The following is a 27,123-nucleotide window of genomic DNA, read 5'->3' as shown; positions in this document are numbered from 1 at the left end:
AATTTATATATATATATATATCTGGATGTATATGTAGACATATAGTCATGATGACATACACACACATATAAGTAAACATCTTTCTAAGAAAAAATAGTTTTCTTTATATTTATTTTTGCATCTTATTAAAATATGGTTTTAGTTTTTGGACAATTTCATTTAAAGTGGCTTTTTTTTTTTACCTTATACAAATACAGAAGCAATTCTGATTATTGATGTGTTTTCTAAAAGGTTAATCATATATATATATATATATATAACTTTTAATTTTTTACTGTGATTTATTTCACAATAGAACCCTATGTATTCAAGTATTAAGTGTATTTAAACATGTCATCTGATGTTGAATTATTGATTTAGGATTTTGGAAGGGAAATCTTCCACATTCTTGTTGTTGTTGTTGTTGGTCATGGGGCTTGAACTCTGTGCCTAGGCACTGACCCTTAATTCTTCAGCTCAAGGCAAGGGCTCTGCCACTTGAGCCACAGCGCTACTTCCAGTTTTCTGGTGGTTAATTGAAGATAACTTTCCTGCCTGGGCCTGGCTTTGAACCTCGATCCTCAGATCTCAGTCTCCTGAGTAGCTAGGATTATAGGTGTGAGCCACTGGCAACTGGTCTTCCACATTCTTTATTGCATTTTATTTTTTAAAGCCAATTTGATTGAAGGCTCTTTGATTTGTTTTCTGTGACTGCTATTTTTTCTCTTATTATAGTGAATTTTGTATCGTATCTGAATACAAATCAATGTTGGGTCATTTTTTTTTTTTTTTGCTTCTGTATTAAAATATCAGTAGAAAGTTTTATTTGCCTGCTTTAAAGATAAACTAATGTTATGATTAAAGCAAATTTAAATAAATTTAAATAAAATGTCATTTATTTTTTTCAGATCTCTATAAAAATGGACTTCAAAGGGCTAACTTTGTGCCATTTATAGCTGTCCTGAAGGTAAGAAAAATCATTTACTTAGAGCCTGAGACATTGATCAGTAATCTAGGCTTTATTATTGTTGTTTTATCATTTTGAAGAAGTTGTTTAGAGAGTTGTCATTTAACAAAGCAGTTTATAAATTCAATGCATCATGATCAATATCACCCCTTTCAATATTCTTAACTACCCATTCTGACTCAACCTTTCTCTTAGTTTTCTTAATTTTGTAGTCCATACTTTGAATTCTCGGCTCCATTCTCACCACCTTCTTTTCATTCAGGTATCCTTTTCCCGTTGAGCCCAGTACAACTCTTGCAATTACCCGTTTTTCTGCTGTTTATTTTGTTGGGCTTTGACTTTGTTTTTCTAAGGAAATAAACTGAGTTCTCCTTTGAATTGGTCTTGTATCCAAGCAGAATTCATCTTTGTATTTAGAAAGTGATAGTCAAAGACATAAGGAGAATATAATCATCTCTTTTGTACAGTATTCACCCATGTGTACATGAGAAAAATTACAAAATATAGTCTAAATTATTCTCTAACTGGAACATTGACAGTTTGCATTTTATAAATTTTAATTTGAGGTTTGCTCATAAATATTATACTAGAATGTTTAAACTTATACATTTGTTTCTGAAAAAAAATGTTTAATGTTCCTTGTTTCCTTCAGGCTAATGGCCATTATTAACATGTTTTCCCAGCTATTAAAGTTGCTATTCTAGAACAGCATTATTATAAAAATATTCTAATATATTTAAATGTGATTGCCATCAAGTTATCATAAAATTATGTCAAGTTGAGGCACATAAATAGTTTAAATATTTGTGTGTATCATCACTGCTTAGAGTTTAAAATAGTCTACATTACAATATGATTAAGAATAAAATAACCTCCTTTTTATTGTTAATTTTAAGTCATTTTTACATGATTATTCAATAATTCTATTGTCTACCAGTATTTATTAAAAACCTACTATGTGCAAAGTGCCACACTTGTCATAATGGAGAGTACATATGTGAGTCATTCATATTTACAAGTAATAAAGACTATTCTTTTGAGGATATAAAACATATACAAATATGTATAACCAAAAGCAAAGTATAGTGCCAAAATGACACACAATTATGTTGTAAAATATAATCCCTGTAATTTCAGGAAATAATATTTTTTGATCTATGTCAACCTATGAAGAAATGGTGAAGTAATATTTAATGAAGACTAAAACCTTAAAAATTCTTACTGGGAAGGAAGAATTGAAATTTTTTTTTTTTTTTTTTGCCAGTTGTGGGGCCTGAACTCTGGGCCTGGGCACTGTCCCTCAGTTCTTCAGCTCATGGCTAGTGTTCTACCACTTGAGCCACAGTGCCACTTCCAGCGTTTTCTGCTTATGTGGTGCTGAGAAATCGAACCCAGGGCCTCATGCATGCAAGGCAAGCACTCTACCACTGAGCTACCTTCCCAGCCCAGAATTGAAATATTTTTATTTTATTTTATTATTTATTTATTTATTTTTGGGTCCGGTCATGGGGCCTGAACTCTGGGCCTGGGCGCTGTCTCTCAGCTCTTCAGCTCAAGGCTAGCGCTCTACCACTTGAGCCACAGCGCCACTTCTGGCTTTTTTCTTTTTGCTTATGTGGTGCTGAGGAATCAGTCCCAGGGCCTCAGGCATGCAAGGCAAGCACTCTACCACTGAGCCACCTTCCCAGCCCCAGAATTGAAATATTTTATCTTCAAATATCCTAAAGTCATAGTCTTTTTTAACCTTAGTTGAAATTCCTGTTGGTGCCACCTTTATTCCCTGTGCTCTACTTAGGATAATTCAAACATCTGTTTCCTTGACCAATTTTAGTTTCCTAAGGATTTTAATTTCCCTGAGGTATTTATAGACATAGGAAAAATACTTTGAAAGCTGTCTGCTGTTAGTAATATTTTCCCTTTATATTCATGTTTCACATATGGGGGAGAAGGTAGATTTGCATTGTTTTCTCTACACTAGGAAGCCAAAGTTATATGGCATGTGCAGATAACAAAATATAAAGAAGGAACTAAGAAAAATAGGGATTAAAATAATATATATAGTTTAAAATACACAAAATACAATAAGGATAGCCGGGCGCCAATGGCTCATGCCTGTAATCCTAGCTACTCAGGAGGCTGAGATCTGAGGATCGTGGTTCAAAGCCAGCCCGGGCAGGAAAGACCATGAGACTCCTATCACCAATAAACCACCACCAGAAAACTGGAAGTGGCACTGTAGCTCAAGTGGTAGAGTGCTTGCATTGAGCTGAAGAGCTGAGGGACAGCGCCCAGACCCAGAGTTTAAGTCCCACAACCAAAAAAAAAATACAATAAGGAGAATGAAATAGGAGGTACTCAGGAAGTTTTTGGCTATGTTCTTTTTTGTTGTTTATTGTTTGTTTTTTTCTTTTGTAATTCACTTACTTAAATATATGATAACACTATCAATAGATACTTCAACTGGCCAGATTGAATTTATTAATTTTCACTTCCTCTCCCAACCTTAATTTTTTTTCAAGTGGAAAGAAAACCAGAGATGAATAATTTGTAATTAGAAATTGAATATGAACTGAAATTCCCAGGACTAAAATAGAAGATTAGGTGAGAAAATATCTACAATGTCTTATTTATTCAAAAGATTTCTCAAATATGATGAAACCTCAGCTCAATGAAAAGAAAAGTAGAACTGATTTCTCTGGAGCTTATCTGGCTCTATGCATAAAGTTTCTCTGTAGGGGCAGGTTCTTGTGTATCAACTTAGGTAACATTTTGCCAGTTCACAGATAATAGTGTTATGCTTTTATTTTAGCAGAGAAATGTAGAACAGAAGTCAGCTTCAAAGCAAATAATCTTAGTTTAATAAAAAGATAAGATAAACAAGATTGATGGGGCTGGATGGTGGCTCAGTGGTAGAGTGCTTGCCTTGCATGCATGAGGCCCTGGGTTCGATTCCTCAGCACCACATAAATAAAAAGAAAAAAAGCTGGAAATGGCACTATGGCTCAAGTGGTAGAGCGCTAGACTTGAGTTGAAGAGCTGAGGGATAGCGCCCAGGCCCAGAGTTCAGGCTCCACGACCGGACCCAAAAAAAAAAAAAAAAGATAAACAAGATTGAGATTTGAAGAAATAGGTATATCATAAAGTATACTTGTTTTATATATTCTTATCATTTAGTGTATGGCTTATTGCTTGGGGAATTGAAACATAACAAAAGTTATATAAGCTCTTAGTAAATAATCCTATTTTTTTCTTTCTTCTGTGGCAATATGAGAGTTTGAACTCGTGGCTTTGTGCTTACTTAGGGTAGATACTCTACCACTTGAGCCGTACTCCTGGCCCATGACTAATGGCTGTTTTCAGAAGATAGCAGTGATGACAAGGAGGACTCATTCATATGCTATTTAAAGTCAAAGGCCTATCAGTAGATGAATAAGTAATATGGACTATATCTATACATTGGTATAGTGTTCAACCATAAAGTTCTTTTTTTTGATGTATATATATATTTTTTTATTGTAAAGCTACTATACAGAGAGTTACAGTTACATGAGTAAGGTAATGAGTACACTTCCTATTGAGCATTGTTACCCCCTCCATTGTTTTCCCCTTACCATCCCTTCCCTCCCTACCTTCCCCGAGGTTCTTTTTTTTTTTTTGATTGTGATAAAGTGATTACATAATTTCCCGAATTTCACAGTATTGTGGAACCATAAAGTTCTGATAGATGTTATTATGGCATGTAAATATGAATGGATCTTGAAACATTATGCTAAGTGAACTAAGCCAGGTGCAAAAAAATAGATAATAATTCATTTATATAAGGTACTTAAAAAAGACAAATTTATAGAGAAAGAACATAGAATAGAGATTACGAGATGCTAGGAAGGAGGAATGGGTAGATATTATTTAGTGGGTACAGAATTTCTTTACAGATGATAAAAAGTTCTGAAAATAGATAGTGTTGTTGATGAACAACATAGTGAATATGCTTAAAGCTATTGGATAAGATGGTAAATTTTGTTCTGTGTATTTTCTAGAGTAAGTTTAAAAATAAGATTTAAAGTCTTATTGTGACAAATTACAAAAATGTCCCCAAGTTACAAATTGAAAATTGCTCATATGAAAATCTAGGAAGATCTCAAACTGAATGTAAAAAGACAGTAAATTGATGACAACATCAATCAAGATGATAGAGATGTTAGAATTATCTGGTAAAAAATCTTAGTCATATTAAAAAGTACTTCAACAGGCAGATAATTCATATGCTTGAAGATGGCATTATACTACTTAATGATCTTTGAAAGTTCTATTCACAGCAATATTTAATCATTTTAAATCTATGTGCAACATAGAACATAGCTTCTTAATATGTAAGAAATGACACAATCATAAGAAAAACAAATTCACATAGTGGGAGATGCTTTTCATAAGCTTCTCTGTAATTTGCGGGAAGAAATATAGACAATGATAGTAAAGATTTGAGCAGGATAATTAAACAAACCTAATCTAATAAAGTTAGATGGATAGATCCTAAAATAGTGAGAATTTTAAAGAACATAGAAAATATTCACAACATGTGGACAAAAGATGTGGACAATCTCTTGTCCACATGTGTTGCAAAACAAGTTTCGATAAATTTCAGAATTGGGAGTTAAACAGCATATTTTCTGGCCACGGTGCAATCAAACATTAGTTAAAAATATAATAAAAAGGTAAGTGAAACAAATTCTTACATGTTTAGAAATAAAAAATACACTTCTAGATTGCACATAAATTAAATAAATTACACAGGAAATTAAAAAAATAGTGTTTTCAAGTTTCATTCATGTTGTACATCTATCAGAATTCCATTCCTTTTGGGGGATGGTTGGAGGAATAGTGTCTCATAGGAGCCCAGGTGGGTCTAGAGGTCAATTTTACTTCCTTAGCCTCCTAAGTGCTGGGATTACACATATGCACCACTAGGCCTAATTTCCTTTTTTATGGCACAATAATAATACACTATGGATATACCATTTTCTGTTTATCCATTTGTCTGCTGATGCACATTTGTATGTTTCAACATTTTTGTGAACAATTGTGTGCAAACATATTTGAGCTTATGCTTTCAAATCTTTTGTGTATATACCTAGAAATGGAAGTGTTGCATCATATGATAATTGTTTAATTATTTTAAGCTAGTTAAGGAACTGTCATATTGTTTTCTAAAATGGCTGTACTATTTTACTTGTCCACCAACCTGGGTTCTAGTTCCTCCACATCCTTGTTAACATTTGTTATTTCTTTTTTTTTTTTTGGGGGGGGGTCCGGTTGTGGGGCCTGAACTCTGGGCCTGGGCGCTGTCCCTCAGCTCTTCAGCTCAAGGCTAGTGCTCTACCACTTGAGCCACAGCACCACCTCTGGCTTTTTTCTTTTTGCTTATATGGTGCTGAGGAATCGAACCCAGGGCCTCAGGCATGCAAGGCAAGTGCTTTACCATTGACCCACCTTCCCAGCCCCAACATTTGTTATTTTCTTACTTTTTAAAAATAATAATTATCCTAATGAGTATGCATGGTGCCTTATTATAGTTTGATTTGCGTTTTCCAAATTGTAAGTGATGTTGAGCATCATTTTCCTTTGGGAGAGTGGTAGACTTTATTGATGGTATATAAGGGAGTGCTCCTTAAGTCTTTCCCCTTCAGGAGATTTGGAATGTAAATTGTGTCAAGAGGGGAGAGTTATCAGTTGAGGCAGAGACTTCACAGCTGTTGAAGGCCTCTCTCTAGTACTGCATGGGGATGATGGTCTAGATGTCTTATTCCTTGCAGGCCATATGGTCCACTACACTGTTGCTATAGTGTAGTTCATTATCATACCAGGAAGTGAGCTTGATGGAATAGTTGTTAAGGGCAAAGTTCACCTCAGTATCAATGGTAGAAGAGAGAATATCCTTGTTATGGGCAATGTCCTTCAGCTCTTAAGCTCAAGGCAAGCGTTCTACCACTTGAGCCACATTTCCAGGTTTTCCTGCTTATGTGGTGCTAAGGAATCAAACCCAGGGCCTCATGAATGCCTTCCCAGCCCCTGTAGGGGACTTTTCAATGTCTATTTCATTACCCTCTTGATACACTCATATTTGAGCCTTTTGTCCAGATCAGATAGCTCCACAATGGATATGTTGTGGGTGGGCATACAGCCCTGACAGTGAGCTTCCCATTCAGTGGAGAGTTTAGTCTTGCTCACAACCTTAGAAGTGCCATTATTAGATTGCTGGGATGATGATCTGGGCAGTCCTATGACCATCATGTCACAGTTTCTCACAGGGGACATCCATGTTCTTCTTTGTGGTATAAATCTCTCTACAATGCAAAAATTGTCATAGATGACCTAGGCTGAGGGGGCTAGCCAGGTGAAGGTATAAGAGGTATTGCTGACAATCTTGAGGGAGTTGTTTCTCAAGGTTCATACCCATCACAAACATAAGGACATCAACAGAAAGAGTTCTTTGGACTCTAGCCTTCTACAAAGTAGTGAATTTACCAGTGGACTCTGATATTTGATGTAGTTTGACAAGCTCTCACTTTGGAAGTGGTGGGGTTTCCATTGACAAGCCTTCTGTTCTCAGCCTTGGTTGTGCCATCGAACTTGTCATGAGTTGGGGGTGTGGCTCGGTAGTAAGAGCATTTGCCTAACAAGTATAAGAACTGAAGTTCAAACCCTAGTATCACCAAAAACAAACAAACAAACAAACAACCCCCCCCCCCAAAGCCCAAAGAAACAAAACACCAAACCAAAACCAAAAAGCAAACAAGTACAAAGAACCCTGAACTTGCCATGAGTGTAATTATACTGGGACATGGAGACCATGTATGTGAGGTCAGTGAAAGAGAGGTTATTGATGGGAACAACATCCAATTAGCCAGAGTTGAATGAAGCCCTGGTGACCAATAGTCCAACATGTCCAAGTCCATTTACTCAGACCTTCATCATTATGTCTCAGGGACAGCTGCTCCTGCACAAGAAGACACAGCTGTCTGCTGAGGAAAAGAGCAGAGAACTTTGAGAAGTTATTCATGTGCTGCTTTTCAGTCTATATATCATTTTTAGTGGATCTTAGTTAAGCTTTCTGTTATAGCTGACTTTTCTGTTTTTTTTTTTTTAATTTTTTTATTGTAAAGATACTATACAGAGGGTTACAGTTACATGAGTGAGGTAATGAGTACACTTCCTCTTGAACATTGTTACCCCCTCCATTGTTTTCCCCCTACCATCCCCTCCCTCCCTCCCTTCCCTGAGGTTCTTTTTTTTTTTTTTTTTGATTGTGATTACTTAATTTCCGGAAATTCACAGTATTGTGGAATAATGATGCTCATTTAAAGTCACAAGTTCATTCTAACTTTCCTGGAGCAAATTGTCTATCACAGTCTGTAATATATAACGGTGCTCACATGTTATATACCATATATGTGATCAGCAGCATGGGGATATTTGGTAGTGGTTCAACCAGATGAGTGGGAGTTCTTTGTTTCTTAAGTCCTGTTAGTTTTGTCATATCACCTAACATTTTGGATTTATCATCCACTTATCAGGGAGACCATGTACTGTTTGTCTCTTCGTTCTTGGCTTACCTCGCTCAACATGATTCCTTCTAGCTCCATCCATTTCCCTGCAAATGCCATTATTTTGTCATTTCTAATGGCTGCATAATATTCCATTGTGTATAGATACCACAATTTTTGGATCCATTCATCTGTGGTGGGGCATCTAGGTTGTTTCCATATCCTAGCTATTGCGAACAGTGCTGCAATAAACATGGAGGTGCACGTGTCCTTGTATATTGGTTCCTGTTGTTCAGGGTAGATGCCTAGAAGTGGTATGACTGGGTCGTAAGGGAAGTCAATCTTTAGCTTTCTAAGGACCCTCCAGACTGCTTTCCAAAGTGGTTGTATAAGTGTACATTCCCACCAGCAGTGTAATAGCGTTCCTCGTTCTCCACATCCCCTCCAGCATTTGTCGTTGGCTGATTTGTGGATGTGGGCCATTCTGACTGGGGTAAGGTGGTATCTCAGGGTTGTCTTTATTTGCATTTCCTTCACCACCAGGGATGATGAACATTTCCTCATGTGTTTCTTTGCCATTTTTATTTCTTCATTTGAGAAGTCCCTCTTTAGTTCCCTTGCCCATTTAGTAATTGGTTTGTTAGGTTTGGGAGAGATTAGTTTCTTGAGTTCCCTGTATATACAGGATGTTAACCCCTTGTCTGATATATTGCTGGTAAATATTTTTTCCCAATTAGTTGGTTGTCTTTCTAGCTTGGTTGCGATAGCTTTAGCTGTGCAGAAGCTTTTTATTTTAAGGTAGTCCCATTTGTCGAGTCTCTCTCCAACTTGTTGTGACGCTGGGACTCTGTTCAGGAAGTTCCTTCCTGTGCCTATTAGTTCAAGTGTCTCTCCTACTCTGTCCTGCAGTAGTTTCAGAGATTCAGGTTTAATGTTAAGGTCTTTAATCCATTTTGAGTTGATGTTGGTGCATGGTGATAGGCTGGGGTCCACTTTTAGTTTTCTGCATGTGGCTGCCCAGTTTTCCCAGCACCAGCGGTTGAAGAGGCTGTGTTTCTTCCATTGTATGTCTTTGGCTCCTTTGTCGAATATCAGCTGGCTGTAGGCCTGTGGATTTATTTCTGGATCTTCTATTCTGTTCCATTGGTCTTCGGGTCTGTTTTTGTGCCAGTACCATGCTGTCTTTGTTATTATAGCTCTGTAGTAGAGTTTGAAGTTCGGCATGGATAGCCCTCCCATATTGTCTTTATCCCCTAGAATTGTTTTGGCTATTCTAGGTCTTTTGTTGTTCCATATGAATTTTTGGACTGTTTTCTGTATTTCAGTGATGTACGTCATTGGGATTTTAATAGGAATTGCATTGAATTTGTATATTAGTTTTGGAAGTATTACCATCTTTACTATATTAAGTCGGCCTATCCAGGAGCATGGGAGGTCTTTCCATTTCCTAGTGTCTTCTGCAATTTCTTTCTTTAACTTTTTATAGTTCTCATTAAATAGTTCTTTTACATCTTTGGTTAGGTTAATTCCTAAATATTTCATTTTTCGGGAGGTTATTGTGAATGGGGTTGCTCCCTTTATTTCCCTCTCTTCCTGTACATTATCAGTGTATAGGAAGGCAACTGATTTTTGTGGGTTTATTTTGTATCCTGCTATTTTGCCAAAGTGATTTATGATTTCTAAGAGTTTGGGGATGGAGTTTTTGGGATCGTGGAGGTATAGTATCATGTCGTCTGCAAAAAGGGATAGTTTAACTTCTTCTTTCCCTATGCAGATCCCTTTAATGTCTTTTTCTTGCCTAATTGCCCTGGCTAAGGGTTCTAGGACTATATTGAAGAGGAGTGGAGACAGTGGGCATCCTTGCCTTGTTCCTGATTTTAGGAGAATTGGTTGTAGCTTTTCCCCATTAAGTATAATATTGGCTATTGGTCTGTCATAAATGGTTTTTATTGTTTTTAGAAATGTTCCTTCTATTCCTATTTTCTCCAGAGCTTTTAGCATGAATGAATGTTGAATTTTGTCAAAGGCCTTTTCTGCATCTGTGGCAATAATCATGTGATTCTTGACCTTGTCTCTGTTGATATGTTGGATTACATTTATTGACTTACATATGTTAAACCATCCCTGTGTCTCTGGGATGAAGCCTACCTGGTCATAGTGAATTATTTTTTTTTATGTGTTTCTGGATTCTGTTAGCTAGAATCTTGTTAAGGATCTTTGCATCTGTGTTCATCAAGGAGATTGGCCTGTAATTCTCCTTTTTGGTTGGGTCTTTGCCTGGTTTGGGGATGAGTGTGATATTGGCTTCGTAGAATGAGTTTGGGATAGCTCCCTACTTCTCTGGTTCTCTGAAGAGCTTGAGGAGTATGGGTATTAGTTCTTGTTTAAAGGTCTTATAGAATTCTGCTGTGAATCCATCTGGTCCTGGGCTTTTTTTTGTTGAAAGACTTTTGATAGCTTCCTGTATCTCATTATAGAATATTGGCTTATTTAATTGGTTAACTTCTTCTTTGCTCAGTTTGGGCAATTTGTATTTCTCTAAAAATGCATCCATTTCTGCCCGATTTTCTTCCTTTAGAGAGTATAGCTTTTGAAAGTAGTCTGTTAGAATTGTTTGGATATCTTGGGTACGTGTTGTGATGTTTCCCGTGGCATCCCTAATCCTATTAATATGGGTTTCCTCTCTTCTTTTTTTAATTAATCTAGCCAATGGGCCATCAATTTTGTTTATTTTTTCAAAGAACCAGCTTTTTGTTTGGTTTATTTTGGTTATGGTTTTCTGATTTTCTAATTGGTTAATCTCTGCTTTTAATTTGGTTATCTGGCTTTGTCTAGTAGCTTTAGGTCCCATTTTTTCTTGTTTTTCTAGCTGTTTTAATTGTAACATGAGATTATTTACTTGGTCTGTCTCCATTCTCTTGATGTGGGCACTGAGGGCAATAAATTTGCCCCTCAGGACTGCTTTTGCTGTGTCCTACAAGTTTCTTTGTGAGGTGTTTTCATTTTCATTGAGTTGTAGGAAATGCTTTATTTCTTCTCTGATCTCTTCTGTTATCCAGGCATTGTTAAGGAGTGTGCTGTTCAATTTCCATGTATTAGAGAAATTTCTGCGGTATGCTTTGTTATTGAGAGCTAGCTTGATTCCACTGTGGTCAGACAGGATACAGGGGATTATGTCGATCCCTTTGTATTTGCTTAAGTTCCTTGCATGAACTATGATATGGTCTATTTTGGAGAAAGTTCCGTGAGCTGCTGAGAAGAATGTGTACTGTGTTGTTTTAGGGTGAAATACTCGGTAGATGTCAGTTAATTCCGCTTGAAGTTTGGCCTCTCTTAATTCGGTAGCTTCTTTGCCAATCCTCTGGTTGGTAGACCTGTCCTTTGGTGAGAGTGGTGTGTTAAAGTCTCCTAGTATTATCGTATTGGGATCTATTTTATTCTGTAAGTTTGAGAGCATTTGTTTGACATATCTGGGTGCACCAATATTTGGGGCATATAAGTTGATGATGGTTATATCCTCCTCTTGGATTGTTCCCTTTATTAATATGTAGTGTCCGTCCTTGTCTTTCTGTACTGATTTTAATGAAAAGTTTATTTTGTCAGATATCAGGATAGCTACACCTGCTTTCTTACTGGGGGCGTTTGATTGGTAGATCCTTTTCCACCCCTTCACTCTGAGTTTGTTTGTATGTTTGGCTGAGAGGTGGGTCTCCTGAAGGCAACAAGATGGATGGGTCTTGTTTTCTTATCCAGTCCTCAGTTCGTTTTCTTTTAATTGGCGAATTCAGCCCATTTATATTAAGAGAAAGTATAGAGAGATGCATTGTTGTCCCTGCCATTCTGTTTTCCTAAGTTTTTCTTCTTTCCTTTCCTCCTGTGCTTGCTCAGTTAGACTTTGAGTAACGCCTGTTTGGGGCAGGCCCCAGTTCCTGGTTGCTTTCTTCAGGTTGTATCCCCCCTCTTAGAATTCTTTGTAATGCTGGTTTAATGTTTATGTATTCATTTAGTTTTTCTTTGCTATTAAAAGTTTTCAGTTCTCCATCGAATGTGAATGCTAGCTTTGCCGGGTATATCAGTCTGGGTTGGCAGTTATTGGCTCTCAGGGCTCGTATGGTGCTTTCCCAGGCTTTTCTTGCATTCATTGTTTGTGTGGAGAGATCTGCAGTGATTCTTATTTTTTTCCCGTTGTAGTATAGCTATAGCTCCTTCTTCATTTTGCTGCATGCAGGATTGTTTCCTTATTATTCAGATCTATCATTTTTACTATAATGTGTCTAGAAGTGTTTCTCCTGGGGTCTTGCTTGTTGGGTGTTCGATAAGCTTTTGTGATGTAGTTAAGATGGTCGTTTTTGAGGTGGGGAAAATTTTCATTGATTATCTTGTTAAATAGGTGTTGCATTCCCTTGCTCTGGAATTCCTCACCTTCGTCCACTCCAATTATGCGAAGGTTAAATTTTTTAGCATTATCTGCTTGCTCTTGAATTTCCCTTTGGTTTAATTTGAGTGATTTTTCCATGTCTGTCACTTTTTGGTCCAGTTGGTGTATTCTGTCTTCTGTATCTGACACTCTACCCTCCATTTCATTCACTCTGTTGACAGTGGCTTCTATTGTGGTTTGCATGGAGGAAATGGATCCCTTTATGGATTCAATGTTGGTTCTCAGAGTACTAATCTCACCTCTCAATGAGGTATGCATTACCTCTAATTTGGCGTTTATCTCACTTCTTACTGAGGTTTGTGCAGCTTCTATTTTTGCATGCATCTCTTGTTTGATACCCTGTATCTCTTTGGATAGTTCATCCTTGTGCTCTTTCATTTTCTGATCAATTTCTCACTTTATTTCTTGAGTCATTGCCTCCAGCAACCCTTGGATGTAGCTTTTGTCTTCCATTCCTGCTTTGCTCCCACTGGGGCTCTCCCCTGCGTGGCTGCTGGCTTTTGAGGTGAGCTTGCTGTCCTGGGTGGTGGTAAACCTTGTGATTTTTCTCTGTGATTTTCGCATGGAGGTTCAGGAGACTGCTCTTCAATTTTGTTTTGGTGTGTCTGTCTTTGCTTGGTTGCTGATTCTGTATTGGTAGAGAGAGTCTGTGCCTGATCTGGGTTCTGTTGGGAGCCTATTTCCAGCTGCTATTCTGACTTACTTAGGATTCTCAGCTCTCTGCTGTAGATTGCTGGCAGTTCCCGCCTTTGGAAGGGTTGAGCAGCCTAGACTACTTGTGTTTGCTCCTACGGTGCTCTTGTGAAGAACAGATGCTCTGGATGCACTCTCCCAAATACTGGAGTCTGCTATGGGCTCCTGATGTGTTTTTGTTTGTTTGTTTTGGGCTGGTTGTGGGCTTGAACTCTAGGTTTGGGTGCTGTCCCTCAGCTCTTCAGCTCAAGGCTGGCACCCTACCATTTGAGCCACAGCACCACTTCTGACCCTTTTTGCTTTTGTGATGCTGAGGAATCAGATCCAGGGCCTCATACATCCAAGACTATCACTCTATTGCTGAGCCGCCTTAACAGTCTGAGCTCCTGCTTTCTATCAGGTGCTGGCAGCCTGTGTTGCCCAATTCCCAGTCTAGGGTATATGGGTGGAGTTTTGGTGGGGTTTGGGCTTCTCTTGTCCTGGGCCTCCAGGTCTTTTGTTGTCACAGGCGTGCTTCCCGGGGAGTGTTGTTTACTGGTTTTCTCCCCTCTGTTGAGGCATATGCTCAGCTTTTTACTTCAGTTGGGAGGAGTTTGTTGTGTTGTTTGGGCGCCGGATCCCCGGGCCTGGTTCCGGCCCCAGCCTGGAGCGCGCTCATTAGGCCTGTGCTGATGTGTATACCACCTAGGTTATGCAGCCTGGAGCTCACTCATTAGGCCTGTGCTGATGTGTATACCACCTAGGTTATACAGCCTGGGGGACACAGTTCAAATTTCTTCTACTGTTGGTAGTCTTGACCCAGGGGCACTGTTCCTGGCTTGGGCATTTAAGCTCCCTTCCAGGGGTACTCTTGCTGTAGCCTGGCCAGCTGTGTGTGCTCCATGGGCTGGTGGAGCTCTCAGACAGTTCCCAGTTTTAGTGGGTCCTGTGGTCCGGGTGTTGGGGTAGGGAGTCTAGGTCAGGGTCTGGGGATTCCCTCCAGCTCTGGTCTCCCTTGAGGGATACACTTCCCCTGTGGGGTACTCACCCTGGAGCTGGTTGTTTCTGTGTGGTGTAGATCGTCAGTTGTTGTTGCAATCCGAGTTCAGTTGGGGTGGTTGCGGGCTGGGTTGGGTAGTGGTGGCTCTGTGTGATTCTTTTCTGTCTCTGCCTCTGTCGAAGCTGTCGGGTCAAAAGTGTCCACGCTCAGGCAGCTTCTTCACGGTGCCTCTGGGGCCCGAGCCGGCCCCGCTGGGTCGTTGCGATTGCGATCGGGCGGGTGGTCTGCCGACAGGTCCCTTTGTCGCGCTGCTGGTGCCCAGCGGCTTTGGCGGGATGGAGCCTCTCTGCTCCGGTGGAGAGTGAGGGGTGGGGGTGGGATCCTCGTGGAGACTCCCGGCTGGTAGGTTTCTCTGTTCCTGGCGATCCGCTGTTCTGCAAACCGGTACCTGGTGATCTGCAAGCGGCCCCCTGTGTCTCTGGGGCTCCGGCAGCCCCCGCCGGGCCGGCTGGCTGGCAGCTTGGCGCACTGCCGCGCGGCCAGTAAAGGTTGGGGGAGGGGTCTTCGCTTTTCTCTGTTCTGAAATTCTTCTTTTCCTCTCTTTCTTTTTTTGTTATTCTCCGCCTCTGGTTTTTCTCTGAGTGTTCGTCTTTTTGTTGTTGTCGGTCTCTTGGGGAGATTAAGCGTTGGAACTCGAACTCTCTTTTGGGTTGGAGAGAGCTGTGGCGTTTCCCTACTGCCCCGTAGCCATCTTGGTCCCCCCCTTACTTTTCTGTTTTTTGGTTGGTCGTGGGACTTGAACTCTGGGCTTGGGTGCCCTACCGCTTGAGCCACAGTGCCACTTCTGGTTTTCTAGTGGTTTTTATTGGAGATAAGAGTCTCACAGAGTTTCCTGCCTGGACTGGCTTTGAACTGTGATCCTCAGCTCTCAGCCTCCTGAGTAGCTAGGATTATAGGCGTGAGCCACTGGCGCCCAGCTATAGCTGGCTTTTTGGACACTAGTTTGACAGAAGTACTGCTTTGATTACTGCCAGATAGAGTGAGAAACCAAGGTTCCTTATTTAGCTTTTATTGGCAGCTAAGATACTGAGGGCAAGGGAATTCCAACTCCCCATGTGATCTTTATTGCTATTGTAGGAAGAGGGGATGCTCATTACTAGCTGTCTGGGAATGACAGTTCCGGTCCTACCTGATCTTGTCAGGTATGACCACAGTGTTGTATGCCTCATTATAACCTCCTGAAAGTGGAACTCCAGGCTCTGCTTACTGGCATGGGTAAAGAGTGGATCCAGTTTTTCTCTGCAGTATTTGCTACAATAGTGAAATTATCATCTAAGACTTTTTACCCCCCTGGTTACTTGGTTGAAGAGAATAGACTTTCTAGGGCCTGCCTCATTTGTTTGTGCCCACTGGCATTTCTGAATCATTTTCTTTTCCAGCTCCAGTTCTAGGTTACATGATTAAATAAACACCCCTTTTACTGGAAAAAACCATCTTGTTGAGCTTTAGATCTTGAAGTTTCTAGCTGTTCTTTTTTCTACGTTTCAGAGTCTTCTTTATATATTATTGTTCACTTTTTTTTGTACTGGGCCTGGGGCTTGAACTCAGGACCTGGGGCTGTCTGGCTCTTTGCTTTTTTGCTCAAAGTTGGCATTCTATGACTTGAGCCATACCTCCACTTCTGTCAGTCTTACAGACTTCCTGTCCAGGCTGCTTTTTTTTTTTTGTGGGGGGGGGGTCCGGTCGTGGGGCCTGAACTCTGGACCTGGGCACTGTCCCTCAGCTCTTCAGCTCAAGGCTAGTGCTCTACCACTTGAGCCACAGCGCCACCTCCAGCTTTTTTCTTTTTGCTTATGTGGTGCTGAGGAATCGAACCCAGGGCCTCTGCATGCCAGGCAAGTGCTCTACCACTGAGCCACCTTCCCAGCCCTCCAGGCTGCTTTTGAACTGGGATCCTCAGATTACAGCCTCCTTGGTAGTTAGGATTTATAGGTGTGAGTTACCAGTATTGTGCTAAAAGCTGAAGTCTTACCTGTTAATTCCACCATCTCTAGTATATCTGGTTTTGTTATCCCTCTTATTATTTTTCCCCCCAGTTGTGAGGCTTGAATTCTGGGTCTGGGTACTGTCTCTGAGTTCTTCAGCCCAAGGTGAGTGCTCTACCACTTGAGCCATAGAACCACTTCCAGTTTTCTGGTGGTTCATTGGAGATTAAGAGTCTCACAGCTTTGCTGCCTGGGATGGCTTTGAACCTCGATCCTCAGATCTCAGCCTCCTGAGTAGCTAGAATTTACTAGCGTGAGCCACTGGCACCTGGCTTTTCTTGGTTTTTGCATGTATAAAAATGTATGGCACAATGGACAAGGGTCTCATATCTAAAATATACTTAGAACTCAAAAAATTCAATCCCCCAACAGCAAATCCTCAAAGAAAGAACTGCCCAATAAATAAGTGGGCTAAAGACTTAAAGAGAAACTTCTCTGAAGAGGAAATAAGAATGACTAATAGATACATGAAGAAATGCTCAACTTCTCTAGCCATAAAAGAAATGCAAATGAAAACAACATTGAGATTTCACTTCACCCCTGTTAGAATGGCCATAATCAAGAAATCTAATAACAACAGATTCTGGAGGGGATGTGGCCAAAAGGGAACCCTACTGCATTGTTGATGAGAATGTAAACTTGTTCAATCACTTTGGAAAGCAGTATGGAGGTTCCTTAAAAGACTCCACAAAGAGCTCCTCTATGACCCAGCAATCCCACTTTTGGGCATTTACCCAAGTGATCACAAACAAGGCCATATGAAAGCTACCAGCACAACTATGTTTGTTGCAAGCATTATTTACTGTAGCTAAGGTATGGAACCAACCCAGATGCCCCTCAGTAGATGAATGGATCAAGAAAATGTGATATGTGTGTGTGTGTGTGTGTGTGTGTACACACACACACACACACACACACACACACACACACAAAATGGAATTCTACACTTCCATCAGAAAGAATGACATCGCCCCATTTGTTAGGAAATGGAAAGACTTGGAAAAAATTATATTAAGTGAAGTAAGCCAGGCCCAAAGAAACAGGTCTCCTGGTTTCCCTTATTTGCAATAAATAGTATATGTCTAGGACAAGCAAAAAAGGTCAAAAGCTAAGTACATATGACCATATAAGATAATGTTAAGCAAAATGAACCCCAAGACAGGGACACAAGTGGTTTTTTTCTTTCTTGCTATTTTTTTTTTTTTTTTTTTTTGGTCAGTCCTGAGGCTTGAACACTGGGCCTGGGTGCTGTCCCTCAGCTCTTCAGCTGAAGGCTAACACTCTTACCACTTGAATGTTAGCCCCACTTCAGGGTTTTTCTGCTTATGTGGTGCTGAGGAATCTAACCCAGGGCCTCATGAATGCAAGGCAAACACTCTACCACTGAGCCACCTTCCCAGCCCCAAAATAGAAATCAGTTTTTTTTTTTTGGGGGGGGTCAGTCATGGGGGCTGAACTCTGGGCCTGAACGCTATTCCTCAGCTCTTTAGCTCAATGCTAGCGCCCTACCACTTGAGCCACAGCGCCACTTCTGGCTTATGTGGTGCTAAGGAATCGAACCCAGGGCCTCATGCATGCAAGGCAAGCACTCTACCACTGAGCCACCTTCCCAGCCCTCTTGCTATTGTTTTTAACATACTTATAATGTATTATGTGATTTTTTTTCCTTTCGTATACTCCTCCCCCATGGTATAATCCCTGTTTTCACTGTATTTGATTCCGGTGCCCTGCCCTTTTTTAATTTGGGGAGGGAAAGGGAAAAAAACAAAATGCTTAAATAGGGATACAGGTTGACCCATTGTAACAATGAGATGTATAAGACACTATGTTGAAAATGAACTTTACAACTTGTGGGGGGCAGGGAGGGAGGAGTTGGGGAGGTGGGGAGGGAAGGGATGGTAGAGGAAAAACAAAGGAGGAGGTAACAATGCTCGATAGGAAATGTACTCATTACCTTACTCATGTAACTGTAACCCTTCTGTACACTATTTTTACAATAAAAAACATATTAAAAATATATGGCAGGATGCTGGACATTTTGATTACTCCATTGAGTGTATGTTATTTCCTTTAGAGGTGTTGTTTTATTTTGACAAGTAAATTTCTTGCAAATTAATTCTATCCATCTGAAGCTTGTTTTTAAATCTGTTAAAATGTATCATGGGGGGCTGGGAAGGTAGCTCAGTGGTAGAGTGCTTGCCTTGCATGCCTGAGGCCTGGGTTCGATTCCTCAGCACCATATAAGCAAAAAGAAAAAGGCCGGAAGTGGCGCTGTGGCTCAAGTGGTAGAGCGCTAGCCTTAAGCTGAAGAGCTGAGGGACAGCGCCCAGGCCCAGAGTTCAGGCCCCACGACTGGACCCCCCCAAAAAATGTATCATGGTCAACCTTTTCTGGAAGTCTCTTTTAAGTCTTTCTTCTAGAACAACCTTTCTAAATTGTCTATGGTATCTGTCAGTGTTCAGAGAAAACTTTCTTCTCAAAATATCTCTAAAATCAGGCTGGGAAGTTGGCTTAGTGGTAGAGTGCTTGCCTCGCATACATGAGTCCCTGAATTTGTTTGCACCACATAAGCAGAAAAAAGCTAGAAGTGGCCCTGTGGCTCAAGTGGTAGGGTGCTAGCCTTGAGCTGAAGAGCTGAGGGACAGCACCCAGGCCCAAAGTTTAGGCCCCACAACTGGAAAACAAAAAAACAAACAAAAGACCAAACCAAAAAAAAAAAAAAAACAAAACTCCAACAACCTGCAAATGGCTGTTCAGAATGTTTATTTTTCACAGTTTGGTTATTTGTGATTTTCTCATTGCCTAGCCTTTTGGAATTTCACCCTATTTGTGTACCATTTAATATTCAACTAACAATTAGTTATTCCTTTTGCAAATATGTTTCTATATAGCTTCATAATATACTTAACTGTTTTGTGCAAACTCAGCTTCTTTACATTTACAAGATTCTGATCATTGTCCTTACATTGCTGTGCTGAAGTCTATAAGTTGCCCATCATGGAAAGTCAGGAAAAATGTAGTAATGTAGTACTTTCTTACTTGATTCATTTTTGTCTCTCAGGGGTTTCCTTCCTTCCTTCCCTTCCTTCCTCCCTTCCTTCCTCCCTTCCTTCCTCCCTCCCTCTCTCCCTCTTTCTTTCTTTCTTTCTTTCTTTCTTTCTTTCTTTCTTTCTTTCTTTCTTTCTTTCTTTCTTTCCTTCTTTCTTTCTTTCCTTCTTTCCTTCTTTCCTTCTTTTTCTTTTGTTGGTTGTGGGGCTTGAACTCTGGGCTTGGGCGCTGTCCCTCACTTCTTCAGCTCAAGGCTAGTGCTCTACCACTTGAGCCACAGTACCACTTCCGGTTTTCTGGTGGTTTATTGGCGATAAGAGTTTCATGGACTTTGCTGCCCAGGCTGGCTTTGAACCATGATCTCAGATCTCAGCCTCCTGAGTAGCTAGGATTACAGGTGTGTGTCACTGGCACCTGGCTCAGGGGTTACTTTCTCTTACTAACCATTGGGTAATGTCAGGTATTAGTTGATTTATCTAGTTTTTTCTGTGTTTAATGACTTATGAGAAGAAGACAAAATACATTCTCAGCTACTCTGGCGTGGCCCGAAACAGGGCTCTTTTTAGCCTTTTGTTTTTGCTTTTTGACCCAGGGCCTCACTTTTGCTAAACAGATGTTGTGCACTCAGTTTAGTTTTTAATTACAAAGAGAAAAGAAATGATTTTTTTTGTAATTGTTTTACCATAGATACAAAAAATACAAATAGAATAGCTATAAAAAGCAGTGATGGGCACAGAGGTTGCTACATCTTTCTCTTACATGTTTAGAGAAACAAAGTAAGTGTTGATGACACTCAAATGAGGGTATATAACGTAACTGGAATATTACTTTCTCAAAGCTTTTGATAATATAGAACAATGAACACAGATAATATGAATAAAAATATGATGGAAATAATGTATGGAAATAATGTACATTTGTGGAAAATATTGAAAGAACTATCACAAAATAGTAACTTGGCCTATTTCTGAATATTGAGATATATGTGAATTTAATCCTGTCTTTTAGACTTTCAAGATTTATGGTGTGATTTTTGTATTATTTTTATAAAACTCCTATTTATTTATATAATACATTTATTTATGTACTCGTTTATTTTTGTGCTAGTCATAGGGCTTTAACTCAAGGCCTGGGCTCTGTCCCTGAACTTTTGCTCAAGGCTAATGCTCACACACTTCCAGCTTTTTTTTTTTAATTGTGAAAATACTGTACAGAGGGGTTACAATTACATGGGCAAGGTAATGAGTACATTTCTTATCAAGCCTTGTTGCCTCCTCCTTTGTTTCCCCTTATCATCCCTTCCCATCTCCCCCCTCTCCATTAGTTTATTGGAGATAAGAATCTCTCACAGACTTTCTTGCCTGGGCTGTTAGCTTCAAGCCATGATCCTCATCATCTGGGTAAAAGTGCAAGACCTTATCTGGACAGATTTTTTTTTTTTTGTTTTTAAGTATTTGTCTTGGGGCTTGAACTCTGGGCCTAGGCTCTGTCCCTGAGTGTTTTGCTCCAGGCTAGTTATTCTACTTGAGCCACAGCTCCACTTCCAGCAAGACATTATCTGAAAAAGAAACCAAAAGCAAATGAACTTGGGGTGTGGCTTAGACAGAGCACTTGCAAGTAGAGACCTACAGCACTATAAAACCAAACATAACAAACAACAACAAATCAAAGTTGAGGTACCAGCAGGGAGAAAAACTGATTGAATATGGGTATCATATAGGAAATAGAATGTTAGGCATTTTAGTTTATTGTATGTTGTTATAACAGAATACTTGAGACTGGGTAATTTTTGAAGAATATAGCTTTATTTCTTACAGTTCTGAGGCTAAGAATTCTAACATCATAGAACTCACATATAGAGAGTACCTTTCATACCGTATCATCTCATGGAAGAAGGTGGAAGGGTAAGATGCACATACCTATGTTTAAGATAGAAATAAGGAAAGGAGGTTCCTTTTATTAGGAACCAATGATAATATCTTATGATGATATATAACAATCTGTTCTCCACGGCTGAGTCCTTTCCTTCAAAGTTCTACCTCTCAACATGGTTGCATTGGGAATATTTCTAATATATAATTCTTGAGGAAATTCAAAAGGCCAGAGGAAGGAGTCATCAGAAGCAAAGAGGAAAGCTGACATGAATTAGTAAGTAAAAGCATATCATGAATGTACTTTGGAAGTGCATGCCTTAGGACAGGGAGAAATTTTCAGATAATACTTTTCTATTTTTCATACTATACAATAATATGTGCTAATAAAAATGTGGAAAATAATCTGGGCATTGGTGGCTCACTCCTGTAATCCTAGCTACTCAGAAGGCTGAGATCTGAGGATCATGGTTCAAAGCCAGCCCAGGCAGGAAAGTCTGTGAGACTCTTATCTCCAATTAACCACTAGAAAACTGGAAGTGGAGCTGTGCTCAAAGTGGTAGAGCACTAGATCCCAGGACCAGTGCCCAGACTCTGAGTCCCAGCCCCATGATGACAAAGAGAGACAGAGACACAGAGAGAGACGGAGAAGAGAGACAGAGAGAAAGAGAGAGAAAGAGAGAGAGAGAAAGAGGAACTGGTAGAATAGAACTAAGAACAGGCTAAGGGCACAGCCATAAAAATAAAAGCATCTTAGAAAATGTGAATTATGTAGTTGATATGGTTGAAAATAAAATCCATGCTAAGGAGACTAGCCTTATGAAAAATTATACAAAATGAAGTTAGAATAATCAAATGTAAGAATCATTACAGAAGTAATCATATAGAAAGCAGACATAAGTGATCTCTCTCTCTCTCTCTCTCTCTCTCTCTCTGTCTGTCTCTTTTGGTCAGTCATGGGGTTTGAACTCTGGTCCTTAGAGCTGTCCCTGAGCTCTTCAGCTCAAGGTGAATACTCTACCATTTGAGCTACAGTGCCACTTCTAGTTTTCTAGTGGTTAATTGGAGACAAGGGTCTCATGGACTTTCCTGCCTGAGCTGGCTTTGAACCATGATCCTCAGATCTCAGCCTCCTGAGTAGCTAGGGTTACAGGTGTGTGCCACTGGCGCCTGGCCATAAGTGATATTTCAAGAAAGAAAGAAAGAAAGAAAGAAAGAAAGAAAGAAAGAAAGAAAGAAAGAAAGAAAGAAAGAAAGAAAGAAAGAAAGAAAGAAAGAAAGAAGGAAGGAAGGAAGGAAGGAAGGAAGGAAGGAAGGAAGGAAGGAAGGAAGAAAGGAAGAAGAGAAAGAAAGATAAAATAGAAGAAAACTTATCCCTCTCCCATGGTATAATCCCTGCTTTCACTGTATATGATGTTGGTATAATTTGTGGAGGGGAAGGGAAAAAACAAATTGTTAAAACAGGGGGAAAAATAGAAGAAAACTTTCTTGAAATAAAATTGGGTTAAAAGTCCAGATTTGGAGTGTTCATTGCATTCATTTCTTAATCTCATCAAAAGAATACATTTTTCTGATCTATAACTGAACTTCAAAGAGTAAAGACAGAATCTTTTTATCATATAGAAGAAAAGTTAATGAGAAAAAGGAAACTAGGGCTGGGAATGTGGTAGAGTGCTTACCTAGCATGCATGAAGCTCTGGGTTTGATTCCTCATAAACAGAAGTGGTATAGTGCTAGTCTTGAGCAAAAGAAGCCAGGGACAGAGCCCAGGCCCTGAGTTCACAACCCACCCCCCCCCCCAAAAAAAAAAAAAAAAAAGGAAACTGACTTGAAACTTGTCAACTACCAGTAGATGCTAGAATAGTTTTTGTTGTTGTTTTTTTTTTTTCTCCGTTGGTCAGGGGTCCTGAGCTCTGGGCCTGAGTGGTTTCCCTTAGCTCTTCAGCTAGGGCTCTACCACTTGAGCTACAGTGCCACTTCTGGCTTTTTCTGCTTATGTGGTGCTGAGGAATTAAGCCCAGGGCCTCATACATGCAAGACAAGCACTCTGACACTGAGCCACCTTCCCAGCCCTAGAATAGATTTTTAACATTAAAATAAAATGATGCATGTTCTCTCTGATATATGGAAGTTAGATCTAAAATGCACTGGGGTACAACAAATCATACAGTATTCTAGATATTAACACACAGTGAGTAAAGGAGATAAACACCAAGGTTATGTAGCTCTTTTGTAAAATATACATACTGAAATGAATTCCAAGATATGGAAACAAATTTTTTAAGTTTTTAGTTTTTGATGATTCTATCTTCTTTACCTTACATATGGTGTATCCACATGTATGTATTTGGGAGGGTTGGGCCTAAAACTCTAGGGAAAAAGGGTAGAAAAGAGAAGCAGTACAGCTCACTGGACATTAATGAAATTGAACTATTCAACTCATGGGTGGAGATGGGAGGGAGAGACTGTGAGAGAATGAGAGAACAGAAGACACTGTATGAAAGGAAATGTACTTATTACCTGATTCATGCTCATCCCTCTGTACATGACCTCTATAATAACAATAGAGCAAATTATTTTAAAAAGTTAAAATATGTGATATCTGTTCAGCTAAACTGTCAAGTATATGTCTAAATCCACAGATAAATATTTTGGCCATATGAGAGTTTAGGAATTATGGTCCTTGTAAAGCTTCCTGAACAGATTAAGATTTATGCTACTAGTCAAAATTAAATATGTACAAAGATAGTGGCAATCAAAGATTGGGGATAGTTGACTTGAATCTTATTAAACCTTGTCTCATCCCAGGCTATCTGGAAAACAATGAAAATTCTTCCACATCATGTGAGAACTTCTGTAACTAAATTGACTATAGTTTGCAGATACATACAGAAAAGGGGCCTTGACCCAAACTAGCAGTTTGAGAGGAAGAGTTTGTACACATCAGGACATTTCCAAAGAGCAGATGACACTTGAGATTTTTTTCTACTTTTTTTTTTTTTTTTTTTTTTGAGTCCAGTTGTGGGGCCTGAACTCTGGGCCTGGGCGCTGTTCCTCAGCTCTTCAGCCTAAGGCTAGCGCTCTACCACTTGAGCCACAGTGCCACTTCCGGCTTTTTTCTTTTTTGCTTATGTGGTGCTGAGGAATCGAACCCAGGGCCTCATGCATGCATGGCAAGCACTCTACCACTGAGCCACCTTCCCAGCCCCTCTACTTTTTTTTGTCAGTCGTGGTGCCAGAACTCTGGGCCTGGGCGCTGCCCCTCAGCCCTTCAGCTCAAGGCTGACACTCTACCACTTGAGCCACAGGGCCACTTCCAGCTTTTTCTGCTTATGTGGTACATGCAAGGCAAACTCTCTACCACTGAACTACCTTCCCAGATCTTAAGTTAAGATTTTAAAGGGCAATATAAACATTACCAGGCAAAATGAAAAAGACTCATTGTGTAGAAAGGCATATAGTAAAGATAGAGCACCAACATGATAGGTTAACATGTGGTGATTAATAGTTCATTGAGATTGAGATTTTGTTAAAATAATAGCTGTCCCTATTCTGATTGAGTTTCAAAAACTTTGTTTAAAATTCAGATCCCTAACCCTTCCAAATAAAATTAAGATATGTTTTATATTGTGTGTAAATAATAAAGAACATTTTGTTACCACTTTTATTTATATAAAACAGTATAGACTAATTGTTTCTGCTTTCATGAATTTGTACTTTAACTTGAAATTTTGAAACTGAAGAAAATAATTTCTTAGGGCTGGGAAGGTAGCTCAGCGGTAGAGTGCATGCCTGGCAAGCATGAGGCCCTGGGTTCGATTCCTCAGCACCACATAAACAGAAAAAGCTGGAAGTGGCACTGTGGCTCAAGTGGTAAGAGCGCTAGCCTTGAGCTGAAGAGCTGAGGGACAGCACCCAGACCCAGAGTTCAGGCCCCACGACTGGCAAAAAAAAAAAAAAGAAAAGAAAGAAAATAATTTCTTGATAAGAATCATTTTTCTGTTTCTATAATCATATTTTTCTGATAAATTATTGAAAGGTCTTTGTTCTGATATTTTATAACAGCTAATTCTTCTAAAGTATGTGAACAAATAAAATTCTTAAGGCATTTGCTGGTATCTACTGGTATTGCTTTAGCCTCCATACTGCAGTATTTTTAATTTTTTGGTGCTACTGAGGTTTGACCTCACGCCTTTCACTTATTAGTCAAGCATTTTGCCATACTTGCAGTCCTTTCAGCTTATTTATTTATTTATTTATTTATTTTTATTTTTATTTTTTTTGGTCGGCCGTGGGGCTTGAACTCTGGGCCTGGGCGCTGTCCCTCAGCTCTTCAGCTCAAGGCGAGTGCTCTACCACTTGAGCCACAGCGCCACTTCCATTATTTATTTATTTTTATAAGGTTTCATGCTTCTCAGTATGGCCTCCTAATAGCTGGTATTACAGGTATGAACTCCCACTTCCAGCTTATTTGTTGAGATGGAATCTGGTTAAAGTTTTTCTAGGTTAGTCTCAAACTACCACCATCCTGATGCCCACCTCCTGAATAGTTTGAGTTATAGGCATGAGCCACCATGTCTAGATGCACAGCAGTATTTTAAAGTTACCCATGATAGTCTGTACTTAGGTGAACATACTCTAGTCAGTGGCTCAATCTGGCCTTTCACCCAGTTTTCTGAATAAATTTTTATTGAAAAACTTCACACTCATTTGTTTATATATTGTCTATAGTTCTTTTTATGTTATAGTGGCAGAGCTGAAAAGGAAGATAAATGGGCTAAAAGTGGAGAGGGTGGTACAGTGTGAGTTTCAGATAATTCAGTAACTTGGGAAAGTCAATTTATTAGGATTCTAGGTTCCTTAGAAATGTCTTCAATTTTAGATTTCAGAATGTAAGAATAATATTTTAAATGTACATTCATTGAATAATATTCACTCAACATAATCTCACTGACATAATCATTTAAAATTATTATGGTTAGTTATACATGGTGGCTCATACCTGTAACCCCAGCTACTTGGAAGGCAGAAACAGGAGGATACAGTCCAAAGCTGGCCCAAGCACAAGTGCAAGATCCTATCTGAAAAACAGGCTAAAAGCCCAGAAGACTCTGGACTTGGGTCAAGTGGTAGATCATTTGCCTAGCCAGGCCCTGAGTTCAGTTCTCAGCACTGTTTCCCTGACCCTCAAATTATTGTGGGAAAAGAACACAAACCTATATTTTGATTAGAACAATACCTTTTTAGGTCAGTTTCAACTGTAGTATATCATTGGCCTTCCTGAAGGTTGGAATTGCTAACAAATATTGCTATTCTCATTTGTTCAGCTCCCAGCAGATTTTTTTTGGGGGGGGGGGTCCGGTTGTGGGGCCTGAACTCTGGGCCTGGGCGCTGTCCTTCAGCTCTTCAGCTCAAGGCTAGCACTCTACCACTTGAGCAACAGCGTCACTTCCGGCTTTTTTCTTTTTTTTTGCTTATGTGGTGCTGAGGAATCGAACCCAGGGCCTCATGCATGCAAGGCAAGCACTCTACCACTGAGCCATCTTCCCAGCCCCCCAGCAA

The 27,123-nt window shown here is 39.7% G+C and overlaps 1 protein-coding gene across 1 annotated transcript in view; it reads left to right on the top strand.

Annotated features, from left to right (window-relative positions):
- Positions 1-27,123, top strand: part of Afg1l (AFG1 like ATPase) — a 169,461-nt gene that overhangs the window by 59,917 nt on the left and 82,421 nt on the right. Inside the window, exon 7 of the mRNA XM_070010860.1 lies at positions 888-946. Coding sequence (XP_069866961.1) covers positions 888-946 — 59 coding nt within the window. The remainder of the gene's footprint in view (positions 1-887; positions 947-27,123) is intronic.

This window comes from Dipodomys merriami, unplaced genomic scaffold, assembly GCF_024711535.1.
Source record: "Dipodomys merriami isolate MVZ:Mamm:240054 unplaced genomic scaffold, mDipMer1.0.p SCAF_8, whole genome shotgun sequence".
Taxonomy (NCBI): domain Eukaryota; kingdom Metazoa; phylum Chordata; class Mammalia; order Rodentia; family Heteromyidae; genus Dipodomys; species Dipodomys merriami.
This window is presented reverse-complemented; position numbering and strand designations above follow the sequence as displayed.